Genomic DNA, 23,896 nt, shown 5'->3' with positions numbered 1-23,896 from the left:
AGAGTGCAGGGAGGCCCCATTTAAATCATTACCCTGATTTGCAGCCCTCAGGGTAGGTGGACCTGAACCAGCAGCTGGCTAACCCCCTACTGCGAGCTCTAATACAGATTAATTTGCACATGCTAGCAAGCTAAACAGAACCAATCAACCCACTCATTCATTTGCACATACATAAACATACAGTACCATGGTCAAAAAAGGAGATGGGAAAAGGCTAGAGGGGCCAAAAACACCAGAGCAGAGTCTAAAACCCTGCCATCTGTACTGCATGAGACAACAATGCTACACTCAGAAACACAAATGTGCTAATACAAATGAGCACACACACACACTCTCCCACCAGATGCCCACATGTTGAACACATGTTGGGTTCATGAAGGGGTGTTCTGAGGGCCCCACAGGACAACACTCATGTCCCCTCTTGTTCATTTATAGAATTTTGTCATGTTCATTTGTTTCCTGCTAAACATAATTCTGTACGCACGCACACAACAAACAAGTGCAGGGTTTCCACTTAATGTAACTGAATGTGGCGCGCCGCCATTGCATTTTTATTTATATTTATTTGTTTTTTTACTAGGAAACAAATTAAATATAAAATAGTGTAGCCCCCAGAAGAAATCACAGAGTCCGACGCTATTTGTAACTTTTATTACCAATCTCATGATAACAAACGGCACAATTTGCACAACGGCACAACAATCAGGCCGTAAGACTTTTGAACGCATCATAATTAAATTATCCCCTCAACTTCCCCCAAAATGGATTAACTCGCTAGAATAAAAAAGACAATATAACATACATCCATAAACGTGGACACATGTGGAAAAGTGCAATATATTTATCTGTACAGTAATCTATTTATTTATTTATATATATTTATTTAGTTTATATATATATTTATATATATTATTTATATATATTTATTTATTTATATATGCACCTTATTGCTTTTTTATCCTGCACTACCATGAGTTTATGTAACGAAATTTCGTTCTTATCTGTGCTGTAAAGTTCAAATTTGAATGACAATAAAAAGGAAGTCTAAGTCTAAGCCTAAATCTAATTCCAACAGGTTTTACCTCCCATGCAAACACTTAAGTATCGTGAGTCCGCTTCCTCAGAAACACTTCCTCACTCTTCGCTAATCACCTTTCAGGCACGGACGGTGTGTTTGCAAACATGGGAAAACTGAAATTGAATCCAAACCACACAAACACAAAATATCAACATTAGCTGGTCATTACAATATGAATTGATATATATAACCTATTAATTGTGCACTAATGACAAGTGATGTACCGAAAACTTGACCACCGGAAAAAGACTGATCACCGAAAACCACGCTACCGAAGCCGGATGTAAACAAACATTGTCTGGAGCATTGTCAGCATGTCTGTGATGTGGATGTAATTTTTATATACATTGCAGATATACCCGCGGACTGTCAAGAACAAAATGTGCAAATATCAAGGGGACAGTGGCGGCTTTTAAGGAGAAAAAGTCCAACTGGAGCAGCAGTGCCAAGCAAGTGTGCTGTCATGCTCACTGCAGCTCGCCTCTTTCGTCAGGGACATCGAGGGACGGAAGTTAAGATTCTCTAAACACGAGTACATTCTATAATAACACCAGAAGAAGGTGCTAGATTTGCCAGTTTTTAATAAAAAAAAGTCAAAAGTCAAAAGTCTGGAAACACTTGAAAAAATGTCAAAGTACAAAAAGAAGCTACAATTGAAAATACGGCAAAATTATACAAAAAATTTTTTTAAAAAATATATATATAGACACACACATATATACATATATACACGTATATGTATATATATATATACACGTATATATATATATATATATATATACACACGTATATATATATATATATATATATATATGTATATATATATATATATGTATATGTATATGTATATATATATATATATATATATATGTATATGTATATGTATATATATATATATATATATATATATATATATATATATATATATATATATATATATATATATATATATATATATATATATATATAATACTAAATCATAAGAACATTTGTTTTGGAATGTATGTATACATATTTTGAGCCTTTTTAAAGAAAATCATATCAAATTACGCAAACTACTCGGCATGGTGACCATGCCCGTAACCCTGCCCCCACAGGTATCTTGGCAGTTTAGGAGAAACCCTGATGTGCGCGTGTGAGGACAAACGCGATACAGGGGTCAGCCACATAAATCAATGGCTCAGAGTAGGAACGTGCAGATCGATCAGCATCAGCCGATTTTCATGAAAAAGTGTGCGATTACCGTTGCCGATCAATTCCTTTTATTGCCGATCACAAACGCAGAACCCCTCTAATATTGTATTCATTTTTGAGCCCCCAGGTTGACTAGCTCGCAGCTAATTGTGTATCTCCTACACCAGTGTTTTTCAACCACTGTGTGCTGTGAGATACAGTCTGGTGTGCCGTGGGAGATTATCTAATTTCACCTATTTGGGTTAAAAATATTTTTTGCAAACCAGTAATTATAGTCTGCAAATGATGTGTTGTTGATGAGTGTCAGTGCTGTCTAGAGTTCGGCAGAGTAACCGTGTAATACTCTTCCATATCAGTAGGTGGCAGCCGGTAGCTAATTGCTTTGTAAATGTCGGAAACAGTGGGCGGCAGCATGCAGGTAAAAAGGTATCTAATTCTTAAACCAAAAATAAACAAAAGGTGAGTGCCCCTAAGAAAAGTAATTGAAGCTTAGGGAAAGGCTATGCAGAACGAAACTAAAACTGAACTGGCTACAAAGTAAACATAAACAGAATGCTGGACGACAGCAAAGACTTACTGTGGAGCAAAGACGGCGTCCACAAAGTACATCCGAACATGACATGACAATCAACAATGTCCCCACAAAGAAGGATAAAAACAACTCAAATCTTCTTCATTGCTAAAACAAAGTAGATGCGGGACATATCGCTCAAAGGAAAACATGAAACTGCTACAGGAAAATACCAAAAAAAGAGAAAAAGCCATTAAAATAGGAGAACTAAAACACTACACACAGGAAAACAGCAAAAAATTCCAAATAAGTACACCTACTTTGAGACAAGAGCTATAGTGATACATGCTTGGTTATGGTTTAAAGCAGACCTGGGCATTCTGCGGCCCGCGGGCCGCATCCGGCCCTTTGTGCGTCCCTGTCCGGCCCGCGTGAGGCCAATTATAAATTACAAAATAAATTTTAAAAAGTATCTATGTCGAGTGTGCAATACAACGGTGCTGCTTTTGTTTTGAAAATCGTTATTTGTATTACTTCCGTGTGGACGTATGCGTGTGCGTGATTGTGAGTGAATGTGAACAGCTGCAATCATTAATTACAAAATAAAGTTGAAAAAACATCTATGTCGTGCGCGCAATACAACTGTGCTGCTTTTATTTTGAAAATTATTCTTTATGGGCGTGTGTCCGTGTGTAACCTGCGAGTGAAGGTGCACATTCAGCGACAAGTGATGCACGGTTTACACCCGTGACGCTAAAAAGAGAAAAGTTGATGAAGAATGGCGTGTTTCCAACAAGACATGGACTGCCATGCAACGTTCCCTCTAAGGTGCGTGCCTGCGCAATTGCGCACTGCTAGCGTCTGCTGCGCGCAGCAAATATATGCCGCGCACCAAATCAAATCCCATCTGAATTCTAAACAAAATAAACATATTTATTCTATGTAATTTTGCAATGCAACTTTGAGTGACAGTGACAACAAGCGGCCCTAACGGTGTTCGTCAACACCGTTCAATTGAACACCGTTCAATTATTGTAACGTCTATCGAGATGCTTCGAGGCCAGGAATTATATCGATCACTTTATTGGGGAAAACTGTTTATATTCGGCCAGAACCACACCAAAAACATAAGTAAAACACTTCTATCTCGAAAAACTAGTCATTTTCTGCCGTACAAACCAGGCCAAAACCAACTTGTTATCTGTCACCAACACGCATAGCACTAAACCACTGGTGCGTTTATGGCCACACAAAAAGTCGGACAACTCAAACACCACACAAAGTTACACTATGACTCCTCAGTCATACGTGTGCTTATTTTACTGTCATTTATTATTAATGTTAATTTATTTATATTAGTCATGGAATGCTGTTACACACACTATGTTGAAGTATTACTTTTATTATTAATTATTATTATTATTATTTATCTTACGGTATATATCAAAAATAATATTGAGCAAAATTTTATTGAAAAATTGTCGATGTGGCCCTCCAGCAGTGCTCGGGTTGCTCATGCGGCCCCCGGTAAAAATTAATTGCCCACCCCTGGTTTAAAGTCATACCCAACAATTGCGACGAGTTTTTACTGCCAACTGAGTTTTGTTTTTTAATTACGTCTGCTGGTGGTGTGCCTCCGGATTTTTTCAACGCAAAAAATGTGCCTGGCTCAAAAAAGGTTGAAAAACACTGTCCTAAACAATGTGGGGAAAATCCCCTAAGTTGTTAATAATCACCTCCATTACTGCAAAAAATGCCTCTCTTAGTATCTTTATCAAGTATCGCACATGTTACATACCGAGAGCAACCAGGAACAGGCATGCTGAAGCACCACCAAGAAATATGTGCATCGTTGAAATTTAAATGCAGATGAAACCGCATTACAACAAGTAAGCAGAAATTAACAAGTAGATGAATAAGAGTCTAGAAAGAGCAGTGTTTCCCACACATTCATTTATTTGTGGCGGCCCGCCACGAAAGAATTACGTCCGCCACAAATAAAATAAATTTTTTTTTTTTTTTTTTTGTCCTGTCCAGCTTCTCAGGCAAATCATATAGTTGATGTAGATGCCCATATCGGCTGTTCAGATTTACTTTACAAAAGAGAAGTGTAGGATACTTCTCTTGTTGCCTTATTTGTATTTGACCACTACTGTTTTCTGTTTATTTGTTACTGACTGTGGCAGGACACCTCTGCCTCTGTTTCACTTTATGTTGCTGGTAAATAATATGGTTGTAGTAGTAGGCTAAAGTCAAATTATTTAGTATGCACTAATTAAAGGGGCAGAGCTTTAAGAGACATTTTAGCTTTTATAAGATATATTTTTTGTAAGAACCACAATTAATAAATATATTTCAGTGAATAACTTATTGTTCAAATCTGTATAGAAATATGTACATAAAGTGTTGTAATTATATTGTAAAATGGATGGATGGACGTTTAAAACAAAACTGTTATTATTAATTAGTAAGTATACATTTTGTGAGCCTTTTTAGAGAAAATCATATCATTGTAGTAAATTATGCAAATTACTCGATGATGTCATGGTGACCACGCCCATAGCCTCGCCCCCACCGCCACAGGTATCTTGGCAGTTTATGGGAAACATTGAAGAGGATAACCTAACAGATCTTAAATGTTGATGTGTCAGCCAGAAGTACATCGCATGTAAAGAAGGTTGATCCATCCATACAATGGTGGCGTCGACACCAAGGGAAATGGGAATTTTGCCTATCGTTCCCAATCATTATTATGCAAGACAAGAACATGTTTTTTCTTGTTTTATGCATTCTAACTCGTAAATAAATGTTGGCAAAAGTCAGCTAACAATGGAGTGACTTGCTCCATTCCGCCTAAAAGACCTCCATCCATCAACGTAGTAACATTCATAATACGCGCTATTTATGTATTTTGCTCATTTTAAGCATATGCCGGCGTATTCATTTCACAGACGCATCACAACGTTCGCTTTTCCCTTCATCACCAACAACTATTAATCATGGTAATGCCACTATGATACAACATTTGTATTATAATCCTTGAACAAAGTAACAGTGAAACTCAATGGAATAATCACTGAATGGAGAACTGGGGGTGGGATTAAATAAATGATCTTCTTCCCACTCCCTTTCAGGCCAAACTGGACAATCATGCATTACATACTGTACATTACCTTTGCACTATATTAATTTATATACATTATGTGTTGTCAACTTTGTACTTTTTTTTTGATGGCATTGCCTGAAATAAATAAATAAATGAAAAAAAATGAATGAAATGGCAGACCATGAAAAACCAACAATGATTACTTTGGGACAAATGATGATCCAGAACCTTATGTTTTTGAGCCTGAATATAAGGAGGATGACTACAAGTGTTAGAAGCAGTGTGCTAAACAAATCCAGCTATAGTGAAACACTAAGCATCATGTAGCAGTATTGCTAAGTGCTAAACAAGAAATACAAACTACAACATAATAAAATACTCATTTGCTGTACTATGTCTGCTCTCACTGGGATGCCGACTGATGAAATGGTTATTTTTTTTCCCGTTTAGATCGAGAAAAAAAAGGTGCCTGCAAAGTACTTTCTCGCCATCTCTGGATCTAACTTCAAAGTCAGAGTGGACCAATTTGTCGGTTTATGGCTACAACCTTCTACTATACAAGTGAGAGCACATGATTTATAATCTAGAATAAACCAGAGGCAGGGGAATTAATACATTTTTAGATTAATCGCAATTCGGACATGGACGATTATAAAATAAATTAGCAACCTTCAATCGATAATTAATTTTTTTATTGTAAATAAAGTAATGCACACAGTTCGAAAATGTGTCTGACTGCAGCCAGAGATCCAACCAGCTCCATTATTTTAGGGCACTTATGTTCCAGTTTTGCACACATTTCCCTGAATTTAATACATGTGATGGGAATTTATTATTACAAATGCACTGTTTCTAAAAGTTGCTAGTGATAAATGCTTATTTAGTGAAAGGAAAATAAATGTAAAACTGCATCAATATACATTAAGGATGCATACCGTATTTTTCGGACTATAAGTCGCAGTTTTTTTCATAGTTTGGCTGGGGGTGCGACTTATACTCAGGAGCGACTTGTGTGTGAAATTATTAACACATTACCGTAAAATCTCAAATAATATTATTTATCTCATTCACGTAAGAGACTAGACGTATAAGATTTCATGGGATTTAGCGATTAGGAGTGACAGATTGTTTGGTAAACGTATAGCATGTTCTATATGTTATAGTTATTTGAATGACTCTTACCATAATATGTTACGTTAACATACCAGGCACGTTCTCAGTTGGTTATTTATGCCTCATATAATGTACACTTATTCAGCCTGTTGTTCACTATTCTTTATTGATTTTAAATTGCCTTTCAAATGTCTATTCTTGGTATTGGGTTTTATCAAATAAATTTCCCCAAAAAATGTGACTTGTACTCCAGTGCGACTTATATATGTTTTTTTTCCTTCTTTATTATGCATTTTTGGCCGGTGCGACTTATACTCCGAAAAATACGGTAAATAATCGATTTTTAATTGAATTATAGCTCCTGAATCGTAATCGTAATCAAATCTTGAAGTGGCCAAAATTTCCCACCTTTAGAGTTAACTTTCACCAGCTCAGAGGCAATGCAGGAGCTCATCGGCTTGATATGTCCAGGGTTTACCCTTAATGTATTTGATTGTGGCGGTGCGCATTTTTAAATAATTTTTTTTTATATTAAAACAAAACAATTAAAAGATGGTTTGACAAAAACAAACTATCTTTGAATCTCAGTAAGACTAAAATAATGCTATTTGGTAACAGTAGAAGAGAAAGTCAAACACAAATACAGATAGACGGAGTAAATATTGGAAGGGTAAAAGAGAACACATTTTTGGCTGTAATAATAGATGATAAAATGAATTGGAAATCTCATGTAAAAAAATATACAACATAAAGTAGCAAGAAACACATCAATAATGAATAAAGCAAAACATGTTCTAAACCAAAAATCACTTCATATTCTCTACTGCTTACTAGTGTTACCATATCTGAGTTATTGTGTAGAAATATGGGGAAATAACTACAAAAGTACACTTCATTCATTAACGGTGTTACAAAAAAGATAAATTAGAATAATACATAATGTTGGATAAAGAGAACATACAAACACTTTATTTATTACATCCCAATTATTGAAATTCAACGATTTGGTGCATTGGCAAACAGCTAAAATTATGTACAAAGCAAACTATAACCTGCTACACAAGAATGTACAACAATTCTTCTCAACAAAAGAGGAGAAATATAACCTTAGAGGAAAATCTAATTTAAAACATTTGTATGCTCGTACAACACTTAAAACCTTTAGTATATCAGTATGTGGAATTAAATTATGGAACGGATTAACCAAAGAAATCAAGTCATATTGCCATCATATTGCAGTCTACACGTATCTCTTATGTTTGACAGCCATCTACTGGTCACACTTATTACACCATGTACCAAATAAAATTGCTTCGAGGCCGGTAAGAAAAACCAGAAATATTCCACCGGGTTATAAGGCGCACTGTCGAGTTTTGAGGAAAAAAATGGATTTTAAGTGCGCCTTATAGTCCTCAAAATACGGTAAGTGATTTTTTTTGGGCGTACCACTAGATGAAGCCCACGTGCTACTAGATGGAGCCCATGTACCACAGTTTAAGAATCACTGATATAGACAAGATTAAAACAAATGTGTTCTGTTAAACCAGTGGTTCTCAACCTTTTTTCAGTGATGTACCCCCTGTGAATTTTTTTTTTAATTCAAGTGCCCCCTAATCAGAGCAAAGCATTTTTGTTTGAAAAAAAGAGATAAAGAAGTAAAATACAGCCCTATGTCATCAGTTTCTGATTTATTAAATTGTATAACAGTGCAAAATATTGCTCATCTGTAGTGGTCTTTCTTGAACTATTTGGAAAAAAAGATATAAAAATAACTAAAAACTTGTTGAAAAATAAACAAGTGATTCAATTATAAATAAAGATTTCTACACATGGAAGTAATCATCAACTTAAAGTGCCCTCTTTGGGGATTGTAATAGAGATCCATCTGGATTCATGAACTTAATTCTAAACATTTCTTCACAAAAAAAGAAATCTTTAACATCAATATTTATGGAACATGTCCACAAAAAATCTAGCTGTCAACACTGAATATTGCATTGTTGCATTTCTTTTCACAGTTCTTTTTGACAGACATTTTAGTGAGGGTCAGACCACAGTGTTTCCCACACATTCATTTATTTGTGGCGGCCCGCCACAAAAGAATTACGTCTGCCACAAATTTTAAAAAAAAGTATTTTATTTTTTATTTATTTTATTTTTTTGTCCTTTCCAGCTTCTCAGGCAAATCATATAGTTGATGTAGATGCCCATATCGGCTGTTCTGATTTACTTTACAAAAGAGAAGTGTAGGATACTTCTCTTGTTGCCTTATTTGTATTTGACCACTACTGTTTTCTGTTTATTTGTTACTGACTGTGGCAGGACACCTCTGCCTCTGTTTCACTTTATGTTGCTGGTAAATAATATGGTTGTAGTAGTAGGCTAAAGTTAAATTATTTAGTATGCACTAATTAAAGGGGCAGAGCTTTAAGAGACATTTTAGCTTTTATATTTTATAAGATATATTTTTTGTAAGAACCACAATTAATAAATATATTTCAGTGAATAACTTATTGTTCAAATCTGTATATAAATATGTACATAAAGTGTTGTAATTATATTGTAAAATGGATGGACGTTTAAAACAAAACTGCTATTATTAATTAGTAAGTATACATTTTTTGAGCCTTTTTAGAGAAAATCATATCATTGTAGTAAATTATGCAAATTACTCGATGATGTCATGGTGACCACGACCATAGCCACGCCCCCACCGCCACAGGTATCTTGGCAGTTTATGGGAAACACTGGACCATCATGGCATGGGGGAAACTCTGGGTTTATGGTAATGAATGGAATAGCCTACTTGATTTGATGTTCAGCTTATGAACTTACATTCATATTTTGTTGAAGTATTATTCAATAAATATATTCATAAAAGGATTTTTTAATTGTTGCTATTTTTACAATATTTAAAAAAAATCTCACGTACCCCTTGGCATACCTTCAAGTACCCCCAGGGGTACGCGTATCCCCATTTGAGAACCACTGTGTTAAACAACTAACAGTAACAGAAGCTTGCCAATGCAGTTATATTGTTTGCTTTGAAAAATGTAACTCTGAGCAAGTTGCAAACAGCTCCTTTAGCCTGGAGCAAAAAGGTAAACAGTTAAAGAGCATGTCACTTGCAAAGATATTTGGCCGCGTGACAAAAATTCCTCACAAGACATGAAGACTATGCAACGTATTTTTCTGGCAGCGGTTTAGGCTAACGACAAAACACTGCCAGTAGTAGAAATGATCAGCAATGAAAACAGCAGTTACTCAAACGGAGTTAAGGTGCTGATTGATTCATTAACATTTCTCTTACTTTCTCCCACTTGTTTGCTTCCTGCTCGTGCCAGGTGAGAGCATTTTGGTCTCCACCGAGTGCCAACTCGGAATCACTTTAGGAAGGCCAAGTCTTTTTGTCGAACCTCAACAAATTCCCGATGCTGTCCTGCTGAAGGCCAATTTCCGAGCCTAATGCTGGTAATTCTTAACTGCTGGCTCACGGTGAGGGTGCAAGTGTGTGCCTGCATGCGTCTTACCCCTTTTCCCATGATGCCGTTGTTAAAAGGCAGGCCTATGAACTGGAAAGCGGCCTCCTGGATGAAGTAGGGGTTGAGGATTCTGATCTCGCTGGGCTCACGAGGCACATGCTGGGCCACGGACTTCCAAAAACCCTCTGTTCCTCGCTGGGGTGTGGTCGAACCCGGAAAAATAAGAAAAATGTGTGTCATTACAAAATAACATTAGGATACAAAGAACTAACAAGCGTCTGACAACAGTTCTAGTGAGCACGCTGAAAGGCTTTTTGTCTTTAAAGGAGCTATATGTAATAATTTCATGTCAAGTCATCATTAATTGGCCCTGATATGTCAAAAGGCATTAATAAATCATGTTCTTTTCCAATACCTCTATAACTGATAACAGTAGTTCAGCTGGGATATGCTCATTTCAAAAATTATTTACAGCCCTGAAATCTTGTTATTGTTTTCATTTTGATGTCTCACCCTCCATCGTTTGACCAATTAGAAAGTTCGTCAGTGTGTCACATCCAGGTTGCCAGTTACGCACCGCCCTCTTCGTCCGGCTACGGCCACTGGTAAAGTTACTAAACATGTCAGACCTTGGTAAATCTAAAAGGCCTCGTTACGATTCTGAACTTATTCATGACAAAGTCAGGAACAAAACCAGGATTTGTATCGGGATGCCTTTGAAAGATGGAGACGATTGAAGGCGGAGAAGATTTTTTCATCTGACGCCAAACTTGCTAATTTCCTCCTTGATAGGTAACTCAGGCATTTTCATTTTCTTGTAATAAATGGAAATGGACATTTGGTATGTAAACTATATTGTCCAATACAGTCTATGTACTTGTCTATCAAAGCTAGTATGTTCCTGCAACGAATACTTAGCATGTTAGCCCAGTCAAAGACACATCGACATACAGGCTAACGGAGGAAATATATGCCTGTTAGCCTGTATGTCGATGTGCCATCCAGCTGACAGGGCAAAATATATTTTCGACAAATAAGAGCTATGTGGATATGGGTAGTGTCAGTGCCTATTTCCTTCTCAATATGCTGATACGCTGAGGAAATGGGTTCCAACATTAGCACGGCTGTCATCATGGCAATGTGAAACGTATAGAGACAGCCAAATCACATGATCTAATAATTCTTCATTTGTATTTGCATATTGTGGACTACATGTCCATACAGGCAATCTGAACATTTGAAACGGTAGCCTATAGGCATACGTTGGTAAAGTGTCTCCTCTTTAGTTTTGGGCGTACATTAGGCTGCTAAACATGCTGTACTTACTTTCAGCAGTATAACCATTGCTAGCGCTGGTTGTAGTTGGTTTTAGTCTTTGTTTTCTAATAGTACTGACAATAACCACATGATAGCCATTTGCTGTGACATTGTACGCAGTCATGTCGTACTTCTTCCTGAAAATAGCCTAATTTCTGTGTAAAATGTGTTGGTTAGAGATTTGTTATTGAAAAACGCTCGTCTATTCAGCGATTATGGTCCCAGCACCTCAACCCCTAGTAAGAGGCAGTGGAAGTTTGAAGTTCCTTAGAGTAGCCCAGTCCATCGAGCTGGATTTGGCTGTGTATCTGGCATCATCAGTTAGGGAGAGAGGGAGGGGAATACAGAATTTTGACCGTGACTTCAGTACCATTTCTGGCCACATTATTACATACGGCACCTTTAATATTACTTATTTGTAATCATTAGAAACTTCCTGACAGGCCCCCACTCCACCCTAAACCAACACACACGCACACTACGTTTACATGCACTGAAACACAAATTTGGTTGAAACTAGCTTTGTAAAACACAGGCACAAACCTTAAGTTATTTAACTTTGTAAACAAAGGATTAACAGATCTAGATTATGTGATTGTAAACCAGTTCCCTCTTGCATGTAAACACCCCCATCCAAACATCATTGGTGCGTTACACACACGTGCCGGTCTTCACCATCTGATAACCAAGAAACATAATACAAACCCTGTTTCCATATGAGTTGGAAACGGATTTTGTAGATAGCGCACTTCATCATCAGAAAGCCCACAATTTTTACATATTTATGTCTTTTTTCACCAAAACTTGTTTTTATCCAGTTAGTATTGAATCAGTAGTGTCATAGTAATACTTTATTTTGTGTTTTATTTCTTAAAAAGTTACATTTTTTGTATTTTTTTCAAAATAGTGCAAAGAAATTCATTATAAAGTAGCCAGAATGTCATTATTCACAGCTGATTCATGTATGGTTATCATTCGTGGATAATATTCATGCATCATGAATATAATTATTTTTATATCATTATCCTTAGTTCATCTACTTTGGGTTAAACCTCCCCTGTATTTAAAAACTAGTAATGCCTCGGTTTCAAACATGAATCAAGGTTCCTTGAACACACCACAACTATGTGCTGTGAGATGCAATACTGTCCTGTGCTGCCACAAACGGATTTAATATATTTTTACCTTTCTTCCATAACATCATGTTAGGGTTGCGTGTGAATGTAAGCTTTGATGACATCACGACATCTGTGTTGAGTGACCAGTGACGTGGTCAATGCTCGGTTTTCCTGTACCAGGAGAAATTAATCATTTTGCATTTTTACAAGGTGTGTAGGTTGTGTTATACATACCTAATTTGATTCAAACTACCTTATTATTGAACTTTGACAGCAAAATGTATTTCATCTCAACTTTTAGGACAAATTCTATAACTGTTGGGTCTAAATCAGTGATTCTCAAACTGTGGTATTCGAACCACTAGTGGTATGTGGGCTCCATCTAGTGGTATGCCAAATAATTACTTAAATATTCAAACACAATGATACTGTTCAAACTGTGTGCAATGTTACAGTGGCCAAAAATATCACATTTATTTATTATAACAAGTGCTTTTCGTGTCGTCCTCGCCAGTTCCAGATCCTAAATGGCTGTCAAAGTGTCCCAACTTGTCGGATTATATTCTCAGCCATCTACTTTCCAGGAAAGAGGCATGATTTATGATCTAAAATAAACTTACAGGGAGCAAGGAAGCGAGGAAGTAGCAGACCACTCGATAATGTAAACATAGGCACACAGGAAGTGATCATGTCACCGCTATAAATAATTTGTCTGCGTTAGCGCCTGAAATAACAATTTCACTCATACTTGTAAATATTCAAGTCATCAAATGAAAATGGAGTATTGTTGGCGCTTTTTGAATGATTTATCAGATGTTATGGGCGAAATGGTGGAGCTCCCGTTGGCTCCACTGTAAGTGGACTTTTATTTAATATTCAGAATGCATTTAAAAAATTTAAAAAAAAAATCTGTCCGTCGTCATGCTTTTATAATGATTGTGAATAGAGATGTCCGATAATATCGGACTGCCGATATTATCGGCCGATAAATGCTTTAAAATGTAATATCGGAAATTATCGGTATCTGTTTCAAAAAGTAAAATGTATGACTTTTTAAAACGCCGCTGTACGGAGTGGTACACGGACGTAGGGAGAAGTACAGAGCAGTTGCGTCTCCCAGTCATACTTGCCAACCCTCCCGATTTTCCCGGGAGACTTCCGAATTTCAGTGCCCCTCCCGAAAATCTCCCGGGGCAACCATTCTCCCGAATTTCTCCCGAATTTCTCCCGATTTCCATCCAGACAACAATATTGGAGGCATGCCTTAAAGGCACTGCCTTTACGCGCTGGCCCAATCACATAATATCTACGGCTTTTCACACACACACAAGTGAATGCAAGGCATACTTGGTCAACAGCCATACAGGTCACACTGCGGGTGTCCGTATAAACAACTTTAACACTGTTACAAATATGCGCCACACTGTGAACCCACACCAAACAAGAATGACAAACACATTTCGGGAGAACATCCGCACCGTAACACAACAGAACAAATACCCAGAACCCCTTGCATCACTAACTCTTCCGGGACGCTACAATATACACCCCCCGCTACCCAAGTGTTTTCCACACATTCATTTATTTGTGGTGGCCCGCCACGAAAGAATTACGTCCGCCACAAATTTTAAAAAATATATTTATTTTTTTTAAACTTTTTTTTTGTGTCCTGTCCAGCTTCTCAGGCAAATCATATAGTTGATGTAAATGCCCATATAGGCTGTTCAGATTTACTTTACAAAAGAGAAGTGTAGGATACTTCTCTTGTTGCCTTATTTGTATTTGACCACTACTGTTTTCTGTTTATTTGTTACTGACTGTGGCAGGCACCTCTGCCTCTGTTTCACTTTATGTTGCTGGTAAATAATATGGTTGTAGTAGTAGGCTAAAGTTAAATTATTTAGTATGCACTAATTAAAGGGGCAGAGCTTTAAGAGACATTTTAGCTTTTATATTTTATAAGATATATTTTTTGTAAGAACCACAATTAATAAATATATTTCAGTGAATAACTTATTGTTCAAATCTGTATATAAATATGTACATAAAGTGTTGTAATTATATTGTAAAATGGATGGACGTTTAAAACAAAACTGTTATTATTAATTAGTAAGTATACGTTTTTTGAGCCTTTTTAGAGAAAATCATATCATTGTAGTAAATTATGCAAATTACTCGATGATGTCATGGTGACCACGCCAATAGCCACGCCCCCACCGCCAAAGGTATCTTGGCAGTTTATGGGAAACACTGTACCCGCTACCCCCCCAACCCCCATATCTCAACCCCGCCCCCCCAAACCCCTCATGCTCTCTCAGGGAGAGCATGTCCCAAATTCCAAGCTGCTGTTTTGAGGCATGTTAAAAAAAAATAATGCACTTTGTGACTTCAATCATAAATATGGCAGTGCCATGTTGGCATTTTTTTCCATAACTTGAGTTGATTTATTTTGGAAAACCTTTTTACATTGTTTAATGCATCCAGCGGGGCATCACAACAAAATTAGGCATAATAATGTGTTCATTCCACGACTGTATATATCGGTATCGGTTGATATCGGAATCGGTAATTAAGAGTTGGACAATATCGGAATATCGGCAAGAAAGCCATTATCGGACATCTCTAATTGTGAATGATAGCCAAAATTCCAAAAAAGTGCAGTTCCCCTTTAAAAAGCCTCTCCGGCAACAATCATACCTTACTTTACAAACAAGTCAGGGCGGTTTAAATGACACTATTTATTATGAGTGTTGTCATCAACGTGGGCTTGTTTACATGTGTTACTTTTTAGTGACAGTTGTTTATGGAGGGAAGACATTCGTCAAAGCATGCAAGTATGTCTTTGCAGCACATGTGTCCGGCAAATGTATTTGGGGGACAAATTCAATCAAATATTCCCAGCTCTGTGGTTGTAGCCCTTAGATTCAGCGTACACGGCCATCTTCCACAACACTTCGTAACCGATAAAACAAATGCTCTGACTGGATTGGATTGCTGTTGAAATATCACCCTAAACTGAACAGGGGGGAGAAAATGGCATTTCAAAGGAAGTCGTTCAAATCACACCTTGACCCGAGGGCTGCTTGACTTTTTACATAAAGCAATCATTAGATGAACTCTAATTCAACTTGATGAAATGCACTCGCTGTGGTTTACGAAGCAGAAGGAGGTTGTCCGCCACTTCCTGACAATGGCTTCACACCTACTATGACATCCGTCTTCTATTACCCATTAAGGTGTCAGACGATAAACAAAATAACCATGCAACAAACCGGCAGCGCGGTAGTGTGATTTCCAAAAAAAAAAAAAAAAAAAGGAACAAAGCCAGCCGGATCCCAAAATGAAAATGGGAATCACCTGTTCAAATAGCCCTTGTTCAGCTAGCTTTGATACAGCCGTGCATGATGGTGTGTGTCGTGCGTGCGTGCTGGCAAAGGTAGCAAGTCTGCGGAGTTTAACAACAGCGGCGGCTCTTTTTGAACGTGGGCCCAGTGCTGTGCTTTTGGCAAGCTGTAACAGGAACAACAGCTCATCTCTCCTGTCAACACAGCTTGTGTTTGCCAGGAATCCATTTAGCAACGCTGTGTGGATGTGTGTACGTCTTGGGTACGCCGAATAAAGAGCGCAAAGCATATTTGTCTTTATTCTAGGACAGAGACAAGCTCCAGGGTACACACACAACACACACACCCTCACTTTGCACAGCAATGACCCCGCGTGTACATGAGAGAGTAACGCGACGGGGTGGAGATCTCTTTGATGATCTTCACAAAACTGGACGAGTACAGGTGCCTTTGAGAAAAGGTGCAGCAGTGCTATAGTTGCAGCTGTTTACAGTCAACGTCAGCAGCTCAGTTCATTGTAATGCTTCCTGGAAAACACAGGCCAGGAACGCTAAAGTGGAACCTCTAAATTAAGATGCCCCGTAGGTAACACAGTTTGAATTCTGTGTGATTTCAAATACTGAAAGTGAGAAACTTCCACTCAATGAGCATTTAAAGCAGTGGTTTCCGACGGGTAGATTGTGAATTAACGTCACAACCTGACATTGAATAAACATTGTCAAAAAGCATGTTGTTTCAACGTTGTATTTGTGTTGTACATACCCCGTTTCCATATGAGTTGGGAAATTGTGTTAGATGTAAATATAAACGGAATACAATGATTTGCAAATCCTTTTCAACCCATATTCAATTGAATGCACCACAAAGACAAGATATTTGATGTTCAAACTCAAACTTTTTTTTTTTTTTGCAAATAATTAACTTAGAACTTCATGGCTGCAACATGTGCCAAAGTAGTTGGGAAAGGGCATGTTCACCACTGTGTTACATGGCCTTTCCTTTTAACAACACTCAGTAAACGTTTGTGAACTGAGGAGACACATTTTTGAAGCTTCTCAGGTGGAATTCTTTCCCATTCTTGCTTGATGTACAGCTTAAGTTGTTCAACAGTCCGAGGGTCTCCGTTGTGGTATTTTAGGCTTCATAATGCGCCACACATTTTCAATGGGAGACAGGTCTGGACTACAGGCAGGCCAGTCTAGTACCCGCACTCTTTTACTACGAAGCCACGTTGATGTAACACGTGGCTTGGCATTGTCTTGCTGAAATAAGCAGGGGCGTCCATGGTAACGTTGCTTGGATGGCAACATATGTTGCTCCAAAACCTGTATGTACCTTTCAGCATTAATGGCGCCTTCACAGATGTGTAAGTTACCCATGTCTTGGGCACTAATACACCCCCATACCATCACAGATGCTGGCTTTTCAACTTTGCGCCTATAACAATCCGGATGGTTCTTTTCCTCTTTGGTCCGGAGGACACGACGTCCACAGTTTCCAAAAACAATTTGAAATGTGGACTCGTCAGACCACAGAACACTTTTCCACTTTGTATCAGTCCATCTTAGATGAGCTCAGGCCCAGCGAAGCCGACGGCGTTTCTGGGTGTTGTTGATAAACGGTTTGCGCCTTGCATAGGAGAGTTTTAACTTGCACTTACAGATGTAGCGACCAACTGTAGTTACTGACAGTGGGTTTCTGAAGTATTCCTGAGCCCATGTGGTGATATCCTTTACACACTGATGTCGCTTGTTGATGCAGTACCACCTGAGGGATCGAAGGTCACAGGCTTAGCTGCTTACGTGCAGTGATTTCTCCAGATTCTCTGAACCCTTTGATGATATTACGGACCGTAGATGGTGAAATCCCTAAATTCCTTGCAATAGCTGGTTGAGAAAGGTTTTTCTTAAACTGTTCCAACAATTTGCTCACGCATTTGTTGACAAAGTGGTGACCCTCGCCCCATCCTTGTTTGTGAATGACTGAGCATTTCATGGAATCTACTTTTATACCCAATCATGGCCCCCACCTGTTCCCAATTTGCCTGTTCACCTGTGGGATGTTCCAAATAAGTGTTTGATGAGCATTCCTCATTTTTATCAGTATTTATTGCCACCTTTCCCAACTTCTTTGTCACGTGTTGCTGGCATCAAATTCTAAAGTTAATGATTATTTGCAACGAAAAAAAATGTTTATCAGTTTGAACATCAAATATGTTGTCTTTGTAGCACATTTAACTGAATATGGGTTGAAAATTATTTGCAAATCATTGTATTCCATTTATATTTACATCTAACACAATTTCCCAACTCATATGGAAACGGGGTTTGTAGAATATTGGTGGTAAAATTACCAAAATTCAATGGTCAAATCAAGGTCAGAAACCAACCTTGATTAAACGTTGTCAAAAAGCATGTTGTTGCAACGTTGTATTTGTGTTGTAGAATACTGGTTGGAAAATAACCAAAATTCAATGGTCAAATCAACGTCACAACTTAACATGAGACCGGTATAGTGAGTTGACATTATTCACCCAGGGAACTTCAGTTATTAGAGAGTTCCGGTCGGACGGTTTTTCACGGGACACATTTCCGACCTTGTTGTTTTTGGATGAGGAGATGCTGCTCCGTTATTGATTGACGTAAAGTGTGAATGTCATTAAAACAGTTAGCTCCATCTTTTGACACTCGGTATCGGTTTCAAAAAGTAAAATTTATGACTTTTTAAAACGCCGCTGTACGGAGTGGTACACGGTACAGAGCGCCAATAAACCTTAAAAGCACTGCCTACGGCTTTTCACACACACAAGTGAATGCAAGGCATACTTGGTCAACAGCCATACAGGTCACACTGAGGGTGACCGTATAAACAACTTTAACATTGTTACAAATATGCGCCACACTGTGAACCCACACCAAACAAGAATGACAAACACATTTCGGGAGAACATCCGCACCGTAACACAACAGAACAAATACCCAGAACCCCTTGCAGCACTAACTCTTCCGGGACGCTACAATATACACCCCCGCTACCCGCCCACCTCAAAACCCTCATCCTCATCGGAATTGGTAATCAAGAGTTGGACAATATCGGCAAAAAAGCCATTATCGGACATCTCTACTTTTAAATAATTATATTTTTGCCTTCATGAGTGTTAAGTTAAAAATGCCATTTAAAAAAACAGTTGTAAAAGATAAAGGCTCTATGATGCCACAGTTGAACAAATAGGTCTTTGCATGTAAATACCGGTGTGAGAATCTAATGGTGCATATACAATAAAATATACACTACAGTTCAAAAGTTTGGGGTCACATTGAAATGTCCTTATTTTTGAAGGAAAAGCACTGTACTTTTCAATGAAGATAACTTTAAACTAGTCTTAACTTTAAAGAAATACACTCTATACATTGCTAATGTGGTAAATGACTATTCTAGCTGCAAATGTCTGGTTTTTGGTGCAATATCTACATAGGTGTATAGAGGCCCATTTCCGGCTACTATCACTCCAGTGTTCTAATGGTACAATGTGTTTGCTCATTGGCTCAGAAGGCTAATTGATGATTAGAAAACCCTTGTGCAATCATGTTCACACATCTGAAAACAGTTTAGCTCGTTACAGAAGCTACAAAACTGACCTTCCTTTGAGCAGACTGAGTTTCTGGAGCATCACATTTGTGGGGTCAATTAAACGCTCAAAATGGCCAGAAAAAGAGAACTTTCATCTGAAACTCGACAGTCTATTCTTGTTCTTAGAAATGAAGGCTATTCCACAAAATTGTTTTGGTGACCCCAAACTTTTGAACGGTAGTGTAGTACTTGGAAAGAATTCAGGGAGCGACATTACAAAGGTTAAATGTAAGATGGACAAAAGAAGAAGCGAGAGGAGAGTGAGCAGCACTCAAATAGCTTTGGCAAACAGCCTCAAGGGAACAGGATGTTGCCTCCACTTTGGCCCCCGTGTGAGTGTGTGAGTTAGGCAAGAGCAACACGGCTGCAGCAGTGGCATATGGACACAGACAGAACAGGAAGCTGCAGAAGTGGTCCTACGCCACGCTCTCCGAGACGCACACGTGCGCCAAAAGGTGGACAGAAGAGTCAAGCTGGATTTAGCCTTTCACTAAGTTGCAGTTGGAGAGGAAATGGTTTTTTCTCATCTCCTGCAACTGTTTATTGTTCAGCTCAACATCTTCAACAAAGCACCTGTTTAAACAAGCTTTAATTGAGAATTACGACGCGCACTAGAGAACTAAACTTGAAATAATGTTCTCGTACACGCTCTCTCAGCTGTAAAGTGGACTTGATTAGGGGAAGCTCTAGCAAAAAACAATTACAACCACAAGATACACAAAAGGCTGGCATTAAATAAACACGCACTAATAAAATAAACGTTGCCCTGACATTAAATGCATCCAGAAAAACGTGGATGTTTACAAGCAGCGTGGAGGCCAGAAAGTCCTTTTATAGCCCCTCTGCATTATTTAAACAAACATTCTGGCCTTCACTTTTAGCATCTTCTCATCTGGACGCTACACACGTGGTCAGCAAAACAAGAAAATTAATATATGGCAATATGACCAAGTTTACACTGCAGGACAAAGTGGCCAAAATCTGATTTTTGGGCAAAATCTGTTTTTTTTCCCAGCTAACTGTTTACACTGCAAGTGACACGTGATCTTTATCAGACTCCAATATACACTACCGTTCAAAAGTTTGGGGTCACATTGAAATGTCCTTATTTTTTAAGGAAAAGCACTGTACTTTTCAATGAAGATAACTTTAAACTAGTCTTAACTTTAAAGAAATACACTCTATACATTGAACTGTTTTATGACCGAGGGCAACGGCTGTTTACGACCCCCCTTCCTTTAGAAACAGTTGTTGCCATTTAATCAGGGAAAGTCCAAATAAAAGAGGAAGCGTGCAACCTTTCGTCAGAGCGTGGTGGAAGACTGTGCAAAGAGTACAGCCCAGACGTTTCTCCTCAATGAGCTAAATTTAATTCTGTGTCTGTTTAATAGATGTCATCAGTGTTTGAACCTGACAAGCCCTTACTGATATATTAACACAATTATGCTTTGACAAAATTGTCCAGAGATGTATTGTACCAATAAATGTGAAAATTGTTGCATTTTATTAAACATTATTCGACACAAAAAACACTCTGGTAAGTGTAAAAGGTAAAAAAAAGGGAATTAAAAACAAACTATAAAAAACTGAGTTCTTTGTTTTTTATATATTGCTATTATTTAAATGTTTTTTTACTGCTATTGCTGTTATTTTACTTAATGTGGTTTATTGGTTGCCAACTTATATCCAGGTTTTTTTAAACTAAATATTTAAGTTGATTTTGGTGGTAAAATAAATACTCATGTTTTCCAAATTAATGAATAGTCGTGTAATTTATCGTGATTACAATATCAATCAAAACAATCGTGATTATTATTTTTGCCATAACCGTCCAGCCCTACTTTTCAAAATAAAAGGGACCACAAAAAATGCATTTTTGGCTTTATTTTAAAATCTTACGATACATAAAACATGTTTCTTATTGCAATCAAAGAAGAATTGTGTCATAAAATAAGATAGTGAACATACTAGACAACTTATCTTTTAGTAGTAAGTAAACAAGTTACAAAGGCACTTAATTTAGCCGCTTAGGTATGCAGTAACATTGTGTCATTTTCCATTAACTTCTGTTAAAATGTAATAATTATTTATTCTTCTGTTTGATACTTTTCATTAGTTTTGGATGACACTAAAAATGTTGGTATCGATCCGATACCAAGTAGTTACAGGATTATACATTGGTCATAATTAAAGTTCTTCCTGAGTTTATAAACGATTACAAAAATGACAAAAGACTGCGGCAGTGGCCCATTCAGCTCCACACAGGTATACATTTTTTTATTTTGTATTAAACAATGAGGTTTCTTATTTTTCAATAAAACAAATTGTTACTGATTTTGTTGCCATTTTCATAGCAACCCGAGATCATCCTTCAGTCTTTTAAATGTCGCCCAACTTTGTGGAAGTGCAACCCTAATTTGTTATAATCCTCCTTTAATACCATTCCAAGTTTCAGCCTCTCCATGTCGACTGTAGCACAGACTTTACGCACGTCAACTTTATGTGTCAGGAAAATCACAGCCTTAGAAATCACCACTAAAGATCTTAAAAGCCCGGGATTAGAGCGAGATACTGTCAAAGGGCAAGGATATCTACTGTAAGCCATGAGAAGTGGGGGATCAAACACGTGTTATGGGAACCAGAAGAAAAAAAATGTACTAAAATGGAAAATGGGTAACAATTAATGATGGGGTGTATGACTTTGTATTTCTACCGCTGTCAAGTACATCAACACAATGTTAAAATTATAGAACAGCAATAGCAATTGAATTATATGCAGAGAAAGTGGCACATTGGTCCCACTTTTCAAATATTGTAATTCAGTTTTAGACAACTGAAAAAACATTGCCAGGGTTTACCTACAGTGTCTGGATTATCAAAAGGCCAAACACTGTACCGTATTTTCCGGACTATAAGGCGCACTTAAAGGCCTACTGAAATGAAATTTTCTTATTTAAACGGGGATAGCAGATCCATTCTATGTGTCATACTTGATCATTTTGCGATATTGCCATATTTTTGCTGAAAGGATTTAGTAGAGAACATCGCCAATAAAGTTCGCAACTTTTGGTCACTGATAAAAAAAGCCTTGCCTGTACCGGAAGTAGCGTGACGTCACAGGCTGTGGAGCTCCTCACATCTGCACATTGTTTACAATCATGGCCACAAGCAGCGAGAGCGATTCGGACCAAACAAAACGACGATTACCCCATTAATTTGAGCGAGGATGAAAGATACGTGGATGAGGAAAGTGAGAGTGAAGGATTAGAGGGCAGTGGAAGCGATTCAGATAGGGAAGATGCTGTGAGAGGCGGGTGGGAACTGATATTCAGCTGGGAATGACTAAAACAGTAAATAAACACAAGACATACAGTATATATACTCTATTAGCCACAACACAACCAGGCTTATATTTAATATGCCACAAATTAATCCGCATAACAAACACCTCCCCCCTCCCGTCCATATAACCCACCAATACAACTCAAACACTCACACAACACACTCAATCCCACAGCCCAAAGTACCGTTCACCTCCGTAAAGTTCATACAGCACATATATTTCCCCAAAGTTAGGTACGTGACATGCACATAGCGGCACGTACGTACGGGCAAACGATCAAATGTTTGGAAGCCAAAGCTGCGTACTCACGGTAGCGCGTCTGCTATCCAACTCAAAGTCCTCCTGGTAAGAGTCTCTGTTCTCCCAGTTCTCCACAGGCCAATGGTAAAGCTTGACTGTCATCGTTCGGGAATGTAAACAATGAAACACCGGCTACAACGTAGCCGCTAAGTGTTTGTGTTGCTGCAGCCAGCCACTAATACACCGCTTCCCACCTACAGCTTTCTTCTTTTCTGTCTTCATTGTTCATTAAACAAATTGCAAAAGATTCACCAACACAGATGGAACACTGTGGAATTTTGCGATGAAAACAGACGACTTAATAGCTGGCCACAATGCTGTCCCAATATGTCCGCACAATCCGTGACGTCACGCGCAAAC

The 23,896-nt window shown here is 37.9% G+C and overlaps 1 protein-coding gene across 6 annotated transcripts in view; it reads right to left on the bottom strand.

Annotated features, from left to right (window-relative positions):
• Positions 1 to 23,896, bottom strand: part of st3gal3b (ST3 beta-galactoside alpha-2,3-sialyltransferase 3b) — a 212,856-nt gene that overhangs the window by 34,003 nt on the left and 154,957 nt on the right. For all 6 annotated transcript variants that reach the window (XR_009821308.1, XM_062022256.1, XM_062022255.1 and 3 more), the window contains one exon: positions 10,533 to 10,679. Coding sequence is in view for 5 of the 6 variants with exons in the window: in XM_062022256.1 (XP_061878240.1) it covers positions 10,533 to 10,679 (147 nt within the window). In the remaining variant the exon portion in view is untranslated. The remainder of the gene's footprint in view (positions 1 to 10,532; positions 10,680 to 23,896) is intronic.

This window comes from Entelurus aequoreus, linkage group LG16 (genome assembly GCF_033978785.1).
Source record: "Entelurus aequoreus isolate RoL-2023_Sb linkage group LG16, RoL_Eaeq_v1.1, whole genome shotgun sequence".
Classification (NCBI taxonomy): domain Eukaryota; kingdom Metazoa; phylum Chordata; class Actinopteri; order Syngnathiformes; family Syngnathidae; genus Entelurus; species Entelurus aequoreus.
Note: the sequence above shows the minus strand (reverse complement) of the source record. Positions and strands in the feature narration are given on the sequence as shown.